At 44.6% G+C, this 13,449-nt stretch overlaps 1 protein-coding gene and 1 non-coding gene across 2 annotated transcripts; both read left to right on the top strand.

Annotated features, from left to right (window-relative positions):
- The first annotated feature begins 1,551 nt into the window (after positions 1-1,551).
- Positions 1,552-5,490, top strand: DYDC2 (DPY30 domain containing 2). The gene is made up of 4 exons (XM_012926411.3): positions 1,552-1,692; positions 1,821-1,976; positions 2,351-2,473; positions 5,011-5,490. Exons 1-4 carry the CDS (start codon positions 1,606-1,608, stop codon positions 5,197-5,199), a joined length of 555 nt encoding a protein of 184 aa, XP_012781865.3. The 5' UTR covers positions 1,552-1,605; the 3' UTR covers positions 5,200-5,490.
- Positions 5,491-8,272: 2,782 nt separating this feature from the next.
- Positions 8,273-8,379, top strand: LOC118759471 (U6 spliceosomal RNA). Its single transcript, XR_004996206.2, has one exon. It is a non-coding gene; the product is annotated as a U6 spliceosomal RNA (small nuclear RNA).
- The last annotated feature ends 5,070 nt before the right edge of the window (positions 8,380-13,449 follow it).

The following is a 13,449-nucleotide window of genomic DNA, read 5'->3' as shown; positions in this document are numbered from 1 at the left end:
GTGCCTGGGAAAGCAGCAGAGGATGGCTCAAAGCATTGGGACTCTGCACCCATGTGGGAGACCGGGAAGGAGCTCATGGCTCATGGCTTCAGATTGGCCTAACTACAGCTGTTGAGGTCTCTTGGGGCAGTGAACCAGCAGATGGAAGCTATCTCTCTTGTCACTTTCTCTCTCTCTCTGTCTCTCTCACTCACTCTTTTTCTCTTTCTGTGACTCTGCCTTTCAAATAAATAAGTGAGGCTTGAACAAAAAGCAAAAAGAGGATGAGGAAGAGGAATTTTCTTATTTTCAGGCATAACAAAATGTTCCAGACCTCTCAAACTTTTCCTGACCCAGCCTTAGCATCACCTATTTTTCAAAGGTGCCCTGGTGACTTTTAACAGAGGGAGGCCATTTAAAAACAAGTTCTGGGCTCAGTGAAGTGATATGAAGCTAAGCCTCTTGCTGAAGCGCTGACATCCGCTTTGTCCCAGCTGCTCCACTTCCCATCCGTTTCCCTGCTTGCAGCCTGGAGCAGCCGTGGAGGATGGCCCAAGTCCTTAAGTCCCTGCACCCCTGTGGGAGACCTGGTGGAAGCTCCTGTTTCCTGGCTTTGGATCAGCTCAGCTTTGGCTGTTGCAGCCACTTGGAGTGTGAACCAGCAGATGGAAGATCTTCCTCTCTATCTTTCCTTCTCTCTGAACTCAGCCATACAAATAAAAACCTATTATTGTTTAAAAAGCAAGTTCTGTGTATTCAGCGTGCTCCTTGCTACAGATATCGTTTGGCTTGTAAGCCCTTGCATTGGAGAGAACTAGGGAATGTTATTTTTTTTATCTATACACATTTGTACCTCCATAAACCGGGAGGAGGAAGATATGAGAAATCAAGTAAAAAAAAAGCACCTCCAGAAAATGTGGAGACTTGATTTGGGCTTTTGGTAGCCACTGGGATTTTTTGGAGTTACAATCTGCAAACTTGAGGAATACAAAATCGGTTGGGCAAAATCAGGTGCTGGGCCACTTCATGGTCTGATCTTCCACGGTTTGAGCTGATATATGAGTTATAACCGCTGAGTATGTGCCAGGCTCAGTGCCCTGTGTAGGTTTGTTATCCCTGCTGATCGGTGTGAGGTACAGACCTGTGTCATTTCTGTTCTCCAGATGAGAAACTGAAGCTCAGAGAAGCAAAGGCACCTGCTAGAGATCACAAAGCTAACCCTAGCTGACCCAGGCCTGGTACTCGGTCTGATTGCGGAGTCAGCATTCCTGCTGCTAGGCATCACTGGGGCTTCAAACTTCCCATCTAAGTCACATGGTCTCCAGGCCTTAAAATCCAATCAACGGTAAACCTGGGGTATTTGCCCACCCTGAAGCCTTTTCTTGCAGAACAGCACCCTTGAGTGGCAGCAGGTATGGTACCCAGCCTTTTCCCTCGTCCCAAAGCTGCCCATGGTTTTTTTTATGAAATAAGTCAGCCCATTTTTCTTATGTCATAAGTAACTCTTGCTTTCAGCCTCACAATAGCACAGCTTGCTAGGTGCTCAGAGCCCCTCCCAGGGGCCTCCTACCTACTTGTGAGGGTGGCAATGTATGGGTAAGGCACTGGAGTCATCCCCAGCCACCCATGTATGACCTCCATGACCTGTCATCTGACCAAGTACACCTGGAGAGTTTCAGGAAAAACATCTCTTTGACTCTGAGTTATTGGCAAGTGCGTATTTATTGGTTCTTTAGAGAAAGATTCAGAGACGGCTGAGATTCACCCTCAAGTAGATCTAAGTTCTTTCAAAGTCAGAATACGTGTGTAAAAGAGTGTGGCTCTGTTTTGGCATTTTCCAGGCCCCCAGGATGGAAACGGACTACCTAAAGAAGTGCTTTGGAAACTGCCTAGCCCAGGCACTGGCAGAAGTGGCGATAGTTCGGCCCAGTGACCCAATAGAGTACCTGGCTCACTGGCTTTATCATTATAGAGCAATAGCCAAAGCCAAAGAAGAGGTGTGTATGTGTGTGTGTGTCTGTGTGTGCGTGGACACTTGTGTGCCCTGGGTTGGTTCATGAAAGGTTCAGCTTTCCTAGAGTAGTTTGAAATCTAAGGCACGATGCTGCAGTTGACCAGGGGAGATTGTTGGGTTTTTTGACAGCTTTTAGATATCCCCAAGTGTGAGGAATATGGGGCTGAAGAGGGAATACAACACAAGAGTGTGGAGTTGGACTTGGGGCCTTAGCAGGTTCATGCTAGGCATGGAGAGGGTGGACTGAGAAAACCTGAAGGACCCAGAGCCGGGGTCTACCCTTGCAGGGTGTGGGGAGGAGGCCATGGCTAAGACTTCCTTACACTGACCTGATTATACTCTGTCAACTCACCCCAGAATAGGCAGGAGATGATCCAGCTGCAGGAGGACAAGGACAGTGATCTCAAGGCGGCCGACATGTTAGAAATGCTGGAGCGAGGAGCGCAGCAGATTCCACGGAAGAGTGGAGAAAGTCACCCGGTAGGGAGAAGAAATCAGCAGGGGTCTTTTGAGACTTGAAAATACTAACCTCATGTGTGTTGTGTATGTTTATACTAGCATTCATCATCATCGACAACAAATAGAACTGATTAAGGTATATGTTTTCCAAATAAACCCAACCAAAAGATAGATTTATGTCATCATTTGGCAGTAGTCCAGGAGAGTTCTAGCTCAGAAAGGGTCTGTGCTTTGAGCAGGTGACTGGGTTGGGAAAGGTAAGGATCAAGAAGCAAAAGTTTCTATTCCCTCCCTAGCTCGCTCTTCTTCCCTAACAGCACATTTCACTGTGGATAGAAACAAATCCACAAGGCTGGGAGAGACTCTGCACACCTCATCCTGGTGTTATGGCCCCTTTAGTAAAGGACATTTTGTCTCACACATATCACTCGTCCCTTTGAGTTGTACTCAGTGGGTTGTGCGTCCCGTGGCAATAATCGTTACCAAGAAATCGAAAAGTAACAGGTCGGCCATCCTTTGGCCAAGTGTGAGACAGAGGGAAGATGGGAAGTGACAGCAGGCCTGATGCCTGGACAAGGTGCAAATTCTCCTTCAGGACAGAGTTCATGTGCACATTGTGTTACAGAAATTGATTCCTTTTGCTAGAAGAAAATCGAAAGAACTGAACAGTGATCTAAAACAAAGCTAAATGTATGGCTCATCTGGCCATACTACAGTAGCCAAGTGTGAGTTACTCTCCAAGTAAAACTTGAAAAGAGCTAGGGAAATGGCAGGTGGAGGTAATCAAATAAGATTCCAAATTCTGAATTTCTGATTTATCACGGGGATTACAAACCCTGCTATTCTACTGGTCACCTTTGAATTTTGCATCATTATTTTTAGGAAACTTGATTTCAATTTGACCCAAATGGGCTACCTAAAAATTCAGCAAACTTGCTAGGTTTATATGCATATTCAAAGCTTTGAAAGATTTTTCCTTAATTTGTTCTTTTTAAACATTTATTGTTTTTATTGGAAAGTCAGATATGCAGAGAGGAGGAGAGACAGAGAGGAAGATCTTCTGTCCACTGATTCATGCCCCAAGTGACTGCAATGGCCAGAGCTGAGCCGATGTGAAGCCAGGAGCTTTTTCTGGGTCTGCTACTTGGGTGCAGGGTCTCAAGACTTTGGGCCATCCTCCACTGCTTTTTCAGAGCACAGTCAGGGAGCTGAATGAGAAGTGGGACTGTCGGGATTAGAACTGGAGACCATATGGGATCCCGGGGCATGCAAAGTGAGGACTTCTAGCTGCTAGGCTACCACGCTGGGCCCTCCTTAATTTCTAAAAACCGTCTTTGCTTCCTTGCACCTTAGTATGTCTTTGAGTACTGCAAATTGAATGCCATTAGTCATATATGTTAACACGTGCATCAAAAGAATAGAAACAGGGTGTTATGTGTGATAATGGCCATATAGAATAATAAGAATCAAGAAGAGTTTTGTAGGGGAGATAACGTTGGACTGTGGCCTATAAGAAAGCCGCTAGGGGCAGCCCTTGCATTAGTTTCTTTCCATTGACAAGAGGCAGTCTTGAGTAAATAAATCAATTTTTTCTCTAAGTCAGAAAGTAGTTCCTATTGCTTATAAAGATCTGCACCATACAAGTGTTTTAGAAATACATTTTTACAGAATCAATTCAAGTGCTTATCGCACAAATGCAACCCTTGGAAGTGAGCAGGATCATGGGGATTGTGACTATTTCACAGTACTCTCTGCAGTACTCCGTATGGTCCATTTAGAATTCACCTCTGGGACTTTCCAGGCAAAGACGGGGTGCAGGAGGTCTGTGGAGTTTATGTTTCAAGGATCCCTTTCTGATCAGGGGGCTAGAGTTATATAGATGTGTGGTTTATTGATGTGCTTTCATAGCTCATAAAGGCTTCGATCGTCTTTTAAAATGTTTTCTCCTCTTTCCTTCACTCTGGGTGATTTCTACGGAGCTACCTTCCAGTTTACCGGCCCTTTGTTCTACAGTGTTCAATATCCTACAAAGAGATTAAGTGATTATGTTTTTCATTTCAAATATTGTGCTTTTCCTTTCTAAAATTCTTGTCATTTTTTAATACTTTCCATTATCTCTGTTGGTATTCCCTAACTTCTACTCATTGTATTTATTGTTCTCCCTTAAGTTTTTAAAAATATAATACTGTTTTAAGACTTTGCTAATTCTGTGTTATTTGAGAATTTTTGCTGAATAATTTTCTAGTGATTGTAGTTCACATTTTTCTACTTCCTATGTCTAGTGATTATTGTTTGTATGCCAAACATTGTAGACGATGCTTTGTGGGGAACTGAGATTCTGTTGCTTTCCTTTAGAAGCTGTCACACTCTGCTCTGGAAAGCAACTAAGTTATTGGCAAATCACTCAGGTCCTAACAGGTTGGATTTTGTCCTGGCTTCTAACGGGCCTCATTTTTGCAGTGAGGTGTTAAAGTAGTGATATCTTATTTTTGCCTTACCCAAGTGCTTTCATCTCTACCAACAACTTTTTTTTTAATGCCTTTTTGTTTTCTGTTTAGGAACTGGTTTCTGCAGCTGGTCCCTCAAAGAAGGCCCTCGTCACACAGGAAGGCTCAGAGTCTCCTGAGAAGGGAGCCTTGAGTCACGGAACCCTGCCGAGTACTTTCAGTGCAATTCCAGGCGAGCCACAACAGGTGACTTCTTCAGAGTCAGCCGGTCAGGTGGACCGGAACCTGGAAACACCCTAAGACATCAATTACCAGGAGGTTTAGCAGCACCAAGTTGCTACAGAAATGGCCGCTGATGCCTGAAGTCCCTCTCGGATTGTCAGACATCAATAATTCTAAGGATCCTTGCCTGAGCACATCAAACCAAGAAAATGGCCAGCTAGAAGAGTTCTCGCTTCAACCAAGATTGGAATAGTCTGTAAAAGTCCCTTTCTCATGCCGAGGAAACCCTGCAATCATGTGAAGAAATGAAGTACTTACAGGATAAAATAAACTCAGAATAAGAATCTAAAATAATTATGTTTCCAATTTTTTTTATTTTTCACATTTCCCCCAATTGTTTTGTTGTGGTAAAAAACAACACAAAAAACAAAAAACATATCTAGCCTAAAATGTACTATGTTAACTATTCTCAAGTGTGCCACTTAATGTTGGAATCGTTGTGCAGCCAACACCAACAGTCGGCACTAATATTCTTCATCTTGGAAAGCTGAAACTGAACACTTACTCAGTAATAAAATCCCATTCTCTCCCCTCCCCCATCCCTGGCAGCCTCCACTCTACTTTCCATGTCTGTTTTTGACTATTGTCGGTACTGCCTATAAATGGAATCATATGCTATTTGTGCTTTTGTGACTGGCTCATTTCACTTGGCATAGCCTCAAGGTCCACGTGTGTGTCAGAATTTCCTTCTGTTTTAAAGTTAAGTCATCTTGTACCAAGGTTGGCATTGTGGCACATCGGGTTAAGCTGCCACCTGTGATGCTGATACTCCTTATCAGAATACCAGTGGCTCCTCTGCATCCAATCCAGCTCCCTGTTGATGTGCCTCTGTCCACTCTCAGGTGGGTAGAGGACCTCAGGTGCGCTTATTCCCCACACCCTGGGTTGGAGGTTTCTGTCGCTGTATCTTCACATCAGCCACATGCAGTGTATCGTCTTGGCTGAGATGATACTATCCCTCTGAACTCTGCATATTTTTGCTCCTTGGAATGTTCCACCCAATTCTCTAGGCATTTCTGTTATCTGACTTTTCCCAGAAGGTTAATCTTAAGGGAACTGTGTTTTCTGGTTGACCCTAGCCTGCCTATAAGGTCCCACATCTGGTATCCAGATGTAGGCAGACTGCTGGGCTCTGCTCCCAGGTGTAGCTGAATGAGCCGCGGCAGGTGATTTGGCAGAGGCTAGGCTCGAGTCTGCCTCAGCCTTGGAGAAGCACCTTTCCACTGAGATCATGGGAGGCTTGAGATCACAGGTGATGGCTTGGAGGACGCCTAGACTGTCATCACTGAACAGCAGCTCTGAGCAAAAGACGAGGGAGACAGCTATCAAAAGACAGAACGCCTCCTCCTTGCTCTAACTTGCTTCATTTCAGTATAGCATAAGGCCAAGTGGTTTTTGTTTGTTTGTGTGTTTGTTTGAGAAGCGCTAAATGTAACCCCCTGACCTCGCCTGTGGCTGAGATGGCCAGGTGCCTGCTAGCCTTAGAGTTGCACTGTTTGGGTTGTCTTCCCTTTTCAGAGGCTCAGCACGTTTCTTGGTGGATGAGGAGGAAGACTTGAGACATCACCACCTTCTCCAGTGTGGCTGCTGGTGAAACGGAACCAAATCCCAGATAAATTGAGCATCCGCTGAAAGACAAGGAGAACCCATGGAAGCAGCTCTCCTGACATCTGATCACCCTCTAGAAGATCATTGTCACGGCCTTTGCCATTGCTGCTGTCCACGGCTCACAAGTCCGAATATTATCACTCATTTTAACTGCCATTGCCTAAGCGCTTCTGACTCTTTCCTCTCGGTCATAGCCTCTTACCCCACCCGAAAACATTCACTTCCAACCCCCAGTACTCCCTGAGCGGTTTAAGAGAGCTCATTCGCATGCAGCCCATACAAGAGGGAAGAGCAGGGCACCCGCAAACACATCAGCTGCGGGCATTGTTGTCCCTGCGCTCCGCCCCTGCAACTGTCCACCTCCCCGCCACCTACCTGCACGGTTTCCTCTCCGCCTGGACCAAAACCGCTGCTGTTTTTCCTCCCCTGGCCATGTGGGTGCACCAGCACTTCACCATCGTCCACCAGAAAAGGCTGGTTTTTCTGTTTATCTGTCAAAGCGATGCATATTTATTTTCTATAACACGTTGTTTTGAAGTAAGTATACATTCTGGGATGCTTTCAGCTAACTAGTTAACATACTCATTATCTCATGCACTTTTTTTTAATGGTCAACACACAATGTGTTTTTGTTAACTACGGTAATAGAAATGCTGTCTCCTACTATCTCATGGGAATTGTGTAGCTTTTGACCAATGTGTTACCGATTCCCACCCCAGGCATTTTTTTTTTTTTTAATGACTTGCCGTTGGTTTCAGCATTTTTGAGCAGGGATTCTGAGGTGGAATCCATGTGTCTGCTTAGGCAAACAACCCACCTAGGCAGTCAAATCTTCCATGAACTGTGGAAATATTTCCTTTCTGTGTCTACCTTCCTGGAAGAAGAAGTAATAAACCACTAAGCAAATGAAACTCGGGTATTAAAAAAAAAAAGTACTGAGGGTGGTAAACATGACGAAGAAAATTAGAGGACCAGCAGAGGGAGGGCTTACTCCATTTTCTGTCTCTGCAAATACTTGAGGTGGCATGAACAAAGACAGCTGAGTTGCTTTGCAGCTGCCAGCCTCCACAGGAACTAATCCGATCCCACAAGCCAGCCCCAGGGCCTCCATCCCTCCCGGGGGAGTTGATCCTCTCCCACTAGGCGACACCCCTGCTAGATCGCCGGTCTTCCAAGACTACTCCACTGGGAGCCGAGCTTGCTGCGCACGCGCTGGAGGGAGCGCCATATCCTACCGGCATTTGAAGTGTGTGAAAGAAAAAGAAACTTCCTCTCTGCAATTGAATTCCCTATGGGTGCTTATCAAAGATCACTGGACTAGGTTGTGTCATTGACTTCTGGACCCTCTCTTGGGTCCTTTCACTCTCGGCTCTACCTCTCCATTTTGTCAAAACTAGGCTGTCTTTATCAGCATAACTTGGCAGGAAGTTTTGAAACTGGATAGTGTCAGTCGTTCAACTTTACTGATCTTTATTCTCATATTGTGCTCGCTTCAGCAGCACACATACTAAAATTGGAACGATACAGAGAAAATTAGCATGGCCCCTGCGCAAGGATGGCACGCAAGTTCTTTACTCTCATATTGATGATTCTAAGTCGTTTGTCTTTTCGTAGAAACTTCAAAATCAATGTGTTCAATTTTGTGAACTAGCTTGCCAGGATTTTCGTTGTGGTTGCACAGAACCTATAGTTCAATTCAGGAAGAATTAAGCTTTTAACCATGAGCACAAACTTATTTAAAGTATCTTTGATTTAGTTCGCTGATGTTTTACAGTCATACTTTTAGGTTAAGCATTCTGGGAGTGCCATTAGAGGTGGAAAACATTTGACTTTCATATATTCAGTTTGCTATACTCATGTATTAATTACAAGAAGGTCTTTCCTTTTTTTGAAAATTTGTTGATAATTTTTGTCCTTAGATGATCAAGTCCTGTGTAAAATACAGTCCTGTCTCTTTAACTCTATTATGTGTACATTTTTCTCTTTTTCTGCCTTATTATTACAGCTAACACTGTTAGTATGATACTGAACAAGAACAATGAAAAGACATCCTTACCTTGGTGCCTATTGTAGAGAGAAAAAAATTCATTTTACTTGCTGTTTTTTTTTTCTTGATTGTCATTGTTTCTTTTAAATTTTTATTTTTAATATTGTTTGCATGGTTGAGAGGGATGCATACCCATGTCGGTCTCTGGTTAGGGTGGGGAGGGTCCAGGTATGAAGAAAGTTGGGTGGGACAAATTACTGGGTTGTCGCTGAGGATTTTTGTGGTCTATATCCACAAGAGATACTGGGTTGTACTTTCCCTGTCTAGTAATACCTTCATTTGGTTTGGTATTAAAATGATGCTGGTTGGGGTGTGATATCAAGGTGCTGTGGTGTAACAGGTTAAGTTACCATCTGTGCTGCATCCCATATGACACTGCTTCAGTGTGTGTCCTGGCTGCTCTGCTTTCAATCCAGCTCCCTGATAACGCACCTGGAAAAGCAGGAGGATGGCTGAAGTGTTTGGGCCCCTGTATCCATGTGGGAGACTGTGTCCTGGCTGCTCCACTTTCGAATCAGCGAAGGATTGCTCAAGTGTTTGGCCTTGCACTCAGGTGGGAGACCCAGAAGAAGTTCTCGGCTCCTGGCTTCAGACCAGCCCAGCTCCAGCCATTATGGTTATTTGGGGAGTGAACCAGTGGATGGAAGATCGCTCTCTGGTTCTGTTTCTCCTTCTCTCTGTAACTCTGCGTTTGAAACATAGTAGGTAGATAGATGATAGATTGATAGATAGATAAAATAAAATACTGGCCTCATAAAAGGAGTTAAGAAGTTTTTCCTCTGCTTCCATAAATATTTTCTGAAGAAATTATAAAGAATTTGGGCCCAGTACCATGGCCTAGCGGCTAAAGTCCTCGTCTTGAACACGCCTTGATTCCATATAGGTGCCGATTCTAATCCCAGCAGCTCCACTTCCCATCCAGCTCCCTGCTTGTGGCCTGGGAAAGCAGTCGAGGACGGCCCAAAGCTTTGGGACCCTGCACCCGCATGGGAGACCTGGAGGAAGTTCCTGGCTCCTGGCTTTGGATCAGCGCAGCACCGGCCATTGTGCTCACTTGGGGAGTGAAACATCGGACGGAGGATCTTCCTGTCTCTCCTCCTCTCTATATATCTGACTTTGCAATACAAATAAATAAATCTTAAAAAAAGATTTATTTTATTTACTTGAAAGGCAGAATTGCAGAGGGAGAGAGAGAAGGAAAGGTAGAGATGTTTTATTTGCTGGTTCACTACCCCAAATGACCACAACAGTCAAAGCTGAGCCAGGCTGAAGCTAGGAGCCAGGAATTCCATCCAGTCTCCCACATGAGTGGCTGGACTCCACATACTTGGAAAATATTCCACTGCTTTCCTAGGTGCATTAGCAGGGCACTAGATGAGAAGCAGAGCAGTTGAGACTCAAATTGTTATACCCGATTGGGATACTTGCATCCAAGCAGCAGCTTAACTCACTGCATCACGACACTGAACCCTAAATTTCTTTTCTTTTCTTCTTTTTAAAGATTTATTTATTTTTTTAATTGCAAAGGCAGATATATAAGAGGAGGAGAGACAGAAAGGAAGATCTTCCATCCGATGGTTCACTCCCCAAGTGAGCGCAATGACTGGAGCAGAGCCAATCCGAAACCAGGAGCCAGGAGTTCTTCCGGGTCTCCCACACAGGTGCAGGGTCCCAAGGTTTGGGCTATCCTCAACTGCTGTCCTAGGCCACAAGCGTGGAGTTGGATGGGAAGCGGGGCTGCCAGGATTAGAACTGGCACCCATATGGGATCCCGGCATGTGCAAGGCGAGGACTTTAACCACTACGCTATCACGCCCAACTCTCTAAATTGATTTTCAATGACCTCTTGAGTCATGTTTTTTTTTTTTATTTTGAGTCACGGGTTATTTAGAAGTGTTTTGCAACTTTCCTACCTGTATTTCCATGAACGATTTTATGTTGAATTCTTTGTCACCTGAGAATACCCTTAGAATGCTTCTCGTTCTTTTTAACTATGGAAGATACATTTTATGGCCCAACATGTGGTCTACCATGGTGAATTTTCCATATGAGCTTTGTCGAAAGAAAATGTTTGGGAAAGCAAATGGAGTCAGGTGTATTTGAGCAAAAAAAAACCCATTCAGTAAAGGATCTGAGAGCTTCACCCAGAATGGAGTCAGGTTATATCTATAGACGGTGGTGGTCGGGATGACAGAGGTGACTGGGTGGGGGCTTAAGCACAGAAGCAGTCTGCTTGGGTACAGCCGAGCTTTGCCTGCTTTGTCCGAGTAGCTTGTTATCTGTGATTAGCTCAAAGCTTGGTTGGTCGTTGCTGCAAGAACACTCTCTCATGGCAGGTATCGTGACACATCAGGAAAATCCACCACGTGCAGTGCTGGCATGCTTTTTAAATTCATCTTAGCTGTTCCACTTCCCATCCTGCTCCCTATTAATGGCCTGGAAAATCAGCAGAAGGTGGTACAGGTGTCTGGGCCCCTGCATGCCCCCATGGGAGATCCAGATGAAGCTCCAGGTGAAGCTCCTAGTTTCTGACTATGGCTTTGCCCAGTTCTGGCTGATGTCACCAGCTGGGGAATGGACCAGTAAATAGAAGATCTCTGTTTTTTCTTCTCTCTCTCTTTCTCTCTCTCTGACTTCCAAAATAAATAAATACTCTCAAGTTAGATCACAAGTTAGAATGTGAAAGTCAGATTATAATTTAATTTGTACAGAGATCACTTTAGACCTAATCTAATTGACTTGAATAGCTTAAAAAGAATATATGTCCCCTATTGTTTGGGGGAGTGTTCTATGTTGATGAAATCCAGCTGACTGACTGGTGGTGCTGCTCGGATTGTTACATCCTTATTGATTTTCTGCCTAGTTGATCTACATGTTGCTAACAGAGAAATTTTTGAACTTCCCCCACTATAGATTTGGGAATTTCCCTTTTTCAATTCTACCAGGCAGTGAAGAATTCCATTTTTTGTTGCCACAATAGAATGGCCGAGAGTGGGTTGGCATAAAGAGCAGAGATGGGTCCTCACAGTTCTGGAGGATGTGTCGCCGCATGGGGGAGGAAGGAGAAGGCAGGAGCAGAGAGGAGAGACACAGGGAGAGAGAGGAAGGCAGGACACCACACTTAGTCCTTTATCAGGAACTCACTCCAACCGGAGCCAATGCACTGCTGAAGGCAATGTGCACCTGACCCACTCACCTCTTTAACTTTCTAGCTCTCAACACTATTGCATGAAGGAATGAAGTTCCCAACACACCAAGTCCCAGTATTCTATGTCCTGCATCGTGTGACTTAAACTCCTCCCACACGTAGGAGACATTTATCTCATCGTAATAGCTACAAGTCTTAACTCCTTTGAACACTAATTGGAAAGTTCAAAGTCAAGAGTCTCCTCTCTATCAGATGTGGCCAAGACACAAAGTGTTCCTGAGGCAAATTCCTCTCCAGCTGTGAGCCTGTGACATTAACAAGCTGCGTGTATTCAAAAGCAGTGATGGGATAGACCAACATGCCCATTCCTGAAGGAATAAATAGTCAAGAAGATCAAGATGATCAGCATAACTGGTTCCGTGTAAGGCCAAATCCAACACAAAAAGCATCATGGAGGCGTAAACCCGATAAACAATCTTTTGTTGCTCTCTATCTGGCATTCTGTTCCCATTCAAAGTTGGAGTAGGTACTGGGTCCCCAAAGCCCAACACAGCCCCGAGTTTTACTCGGCACCATGCACTCCACTACTGCTTCAAGGTGAAGTTGCATACTGCCACCTCTTCAGCGCTGTGGTCCTGGGGGTGTCCTCACTCATACCACTCCCTTGGGCAATGCCCCAGTAGGATCACTCAGCAACAGTGTATTTTTACTTGGTTTCTTTCCAGAACTCTGATCTGCCTGTTGCCCGTTAGTTATAATTGCACGTAGCTCACATTTTCCACTAGAGTCATTAGCGTATTCATTGTAACTGTGTTATATTTCCTATCTAAGAACTCTAACATTGATGCCATGTTTGAGCCTTGGGCTAATACGACTATTTTGTCTTTCCGTATTTTTCTTGCCTTGGAGCATGCTTTGTCACTTTTTTTTGGTGGAGTCAGATCTGTTGTATGAGATAAATTGCTTGTTGAAGTACATAGGCATTTAATATGAGAAAGTATGGTAAGTACAGGAGAGACTGTGGTGTGTTGGGTATTGTAGCTATTAATGCCACAGGCTTCAAATCTCCAGTGTCCACGTTCATGTCTGTCCTCTTGATTTGGACTTCCCTACAGATTCCTCCTCAGAGAGACTCAGTCTTTCTGCTATTAGACTGGAGAGCTGCAGGTGCCACGAGTGATAAAACCCACAATGGGACAATTCTACAATCGATCAGTTAAATCTCATGTTTGGTAGTGTTGTAGGTCTCTCTGATGTGTGCCCTTGACCTTCGCTCCCTTCCCTGGCTGTAACACTACTTGCTCTTTTTCATAAGCCCTGTTCACTGGGCTTTCCCACTTTAACACAAGAAGCTAAAGGGAACTGGAATGCAAGAAATGCCCTTTCCCACTGCTGGGATAATCCCCTGGCAGCGTCTTTCTCCCTCAAAAGAAAGCCTTTGTTGCAAATGCCCCAGATACGTTTT

This window comes from Ochotona princeps, chromosome 13 (assembly GCF_030435755.1).
Source record: "Ochotona princeps isolate mOchPri1 chromosome 13, mOchPri1.hap1, whole genome shotgun sequence".
In the NCBI taxonomy this organism is placed as follows: Eukaryota; Metazoa; Chordata; class Mammalia; order Lagomorpha; family Ochotonidae; genus Ochotona; species Ochotona princeps.
Note: the sequence above shows the minus strand (reverse complement) of the source record. Positions and strands in the feature narration are given on the sequence as shown.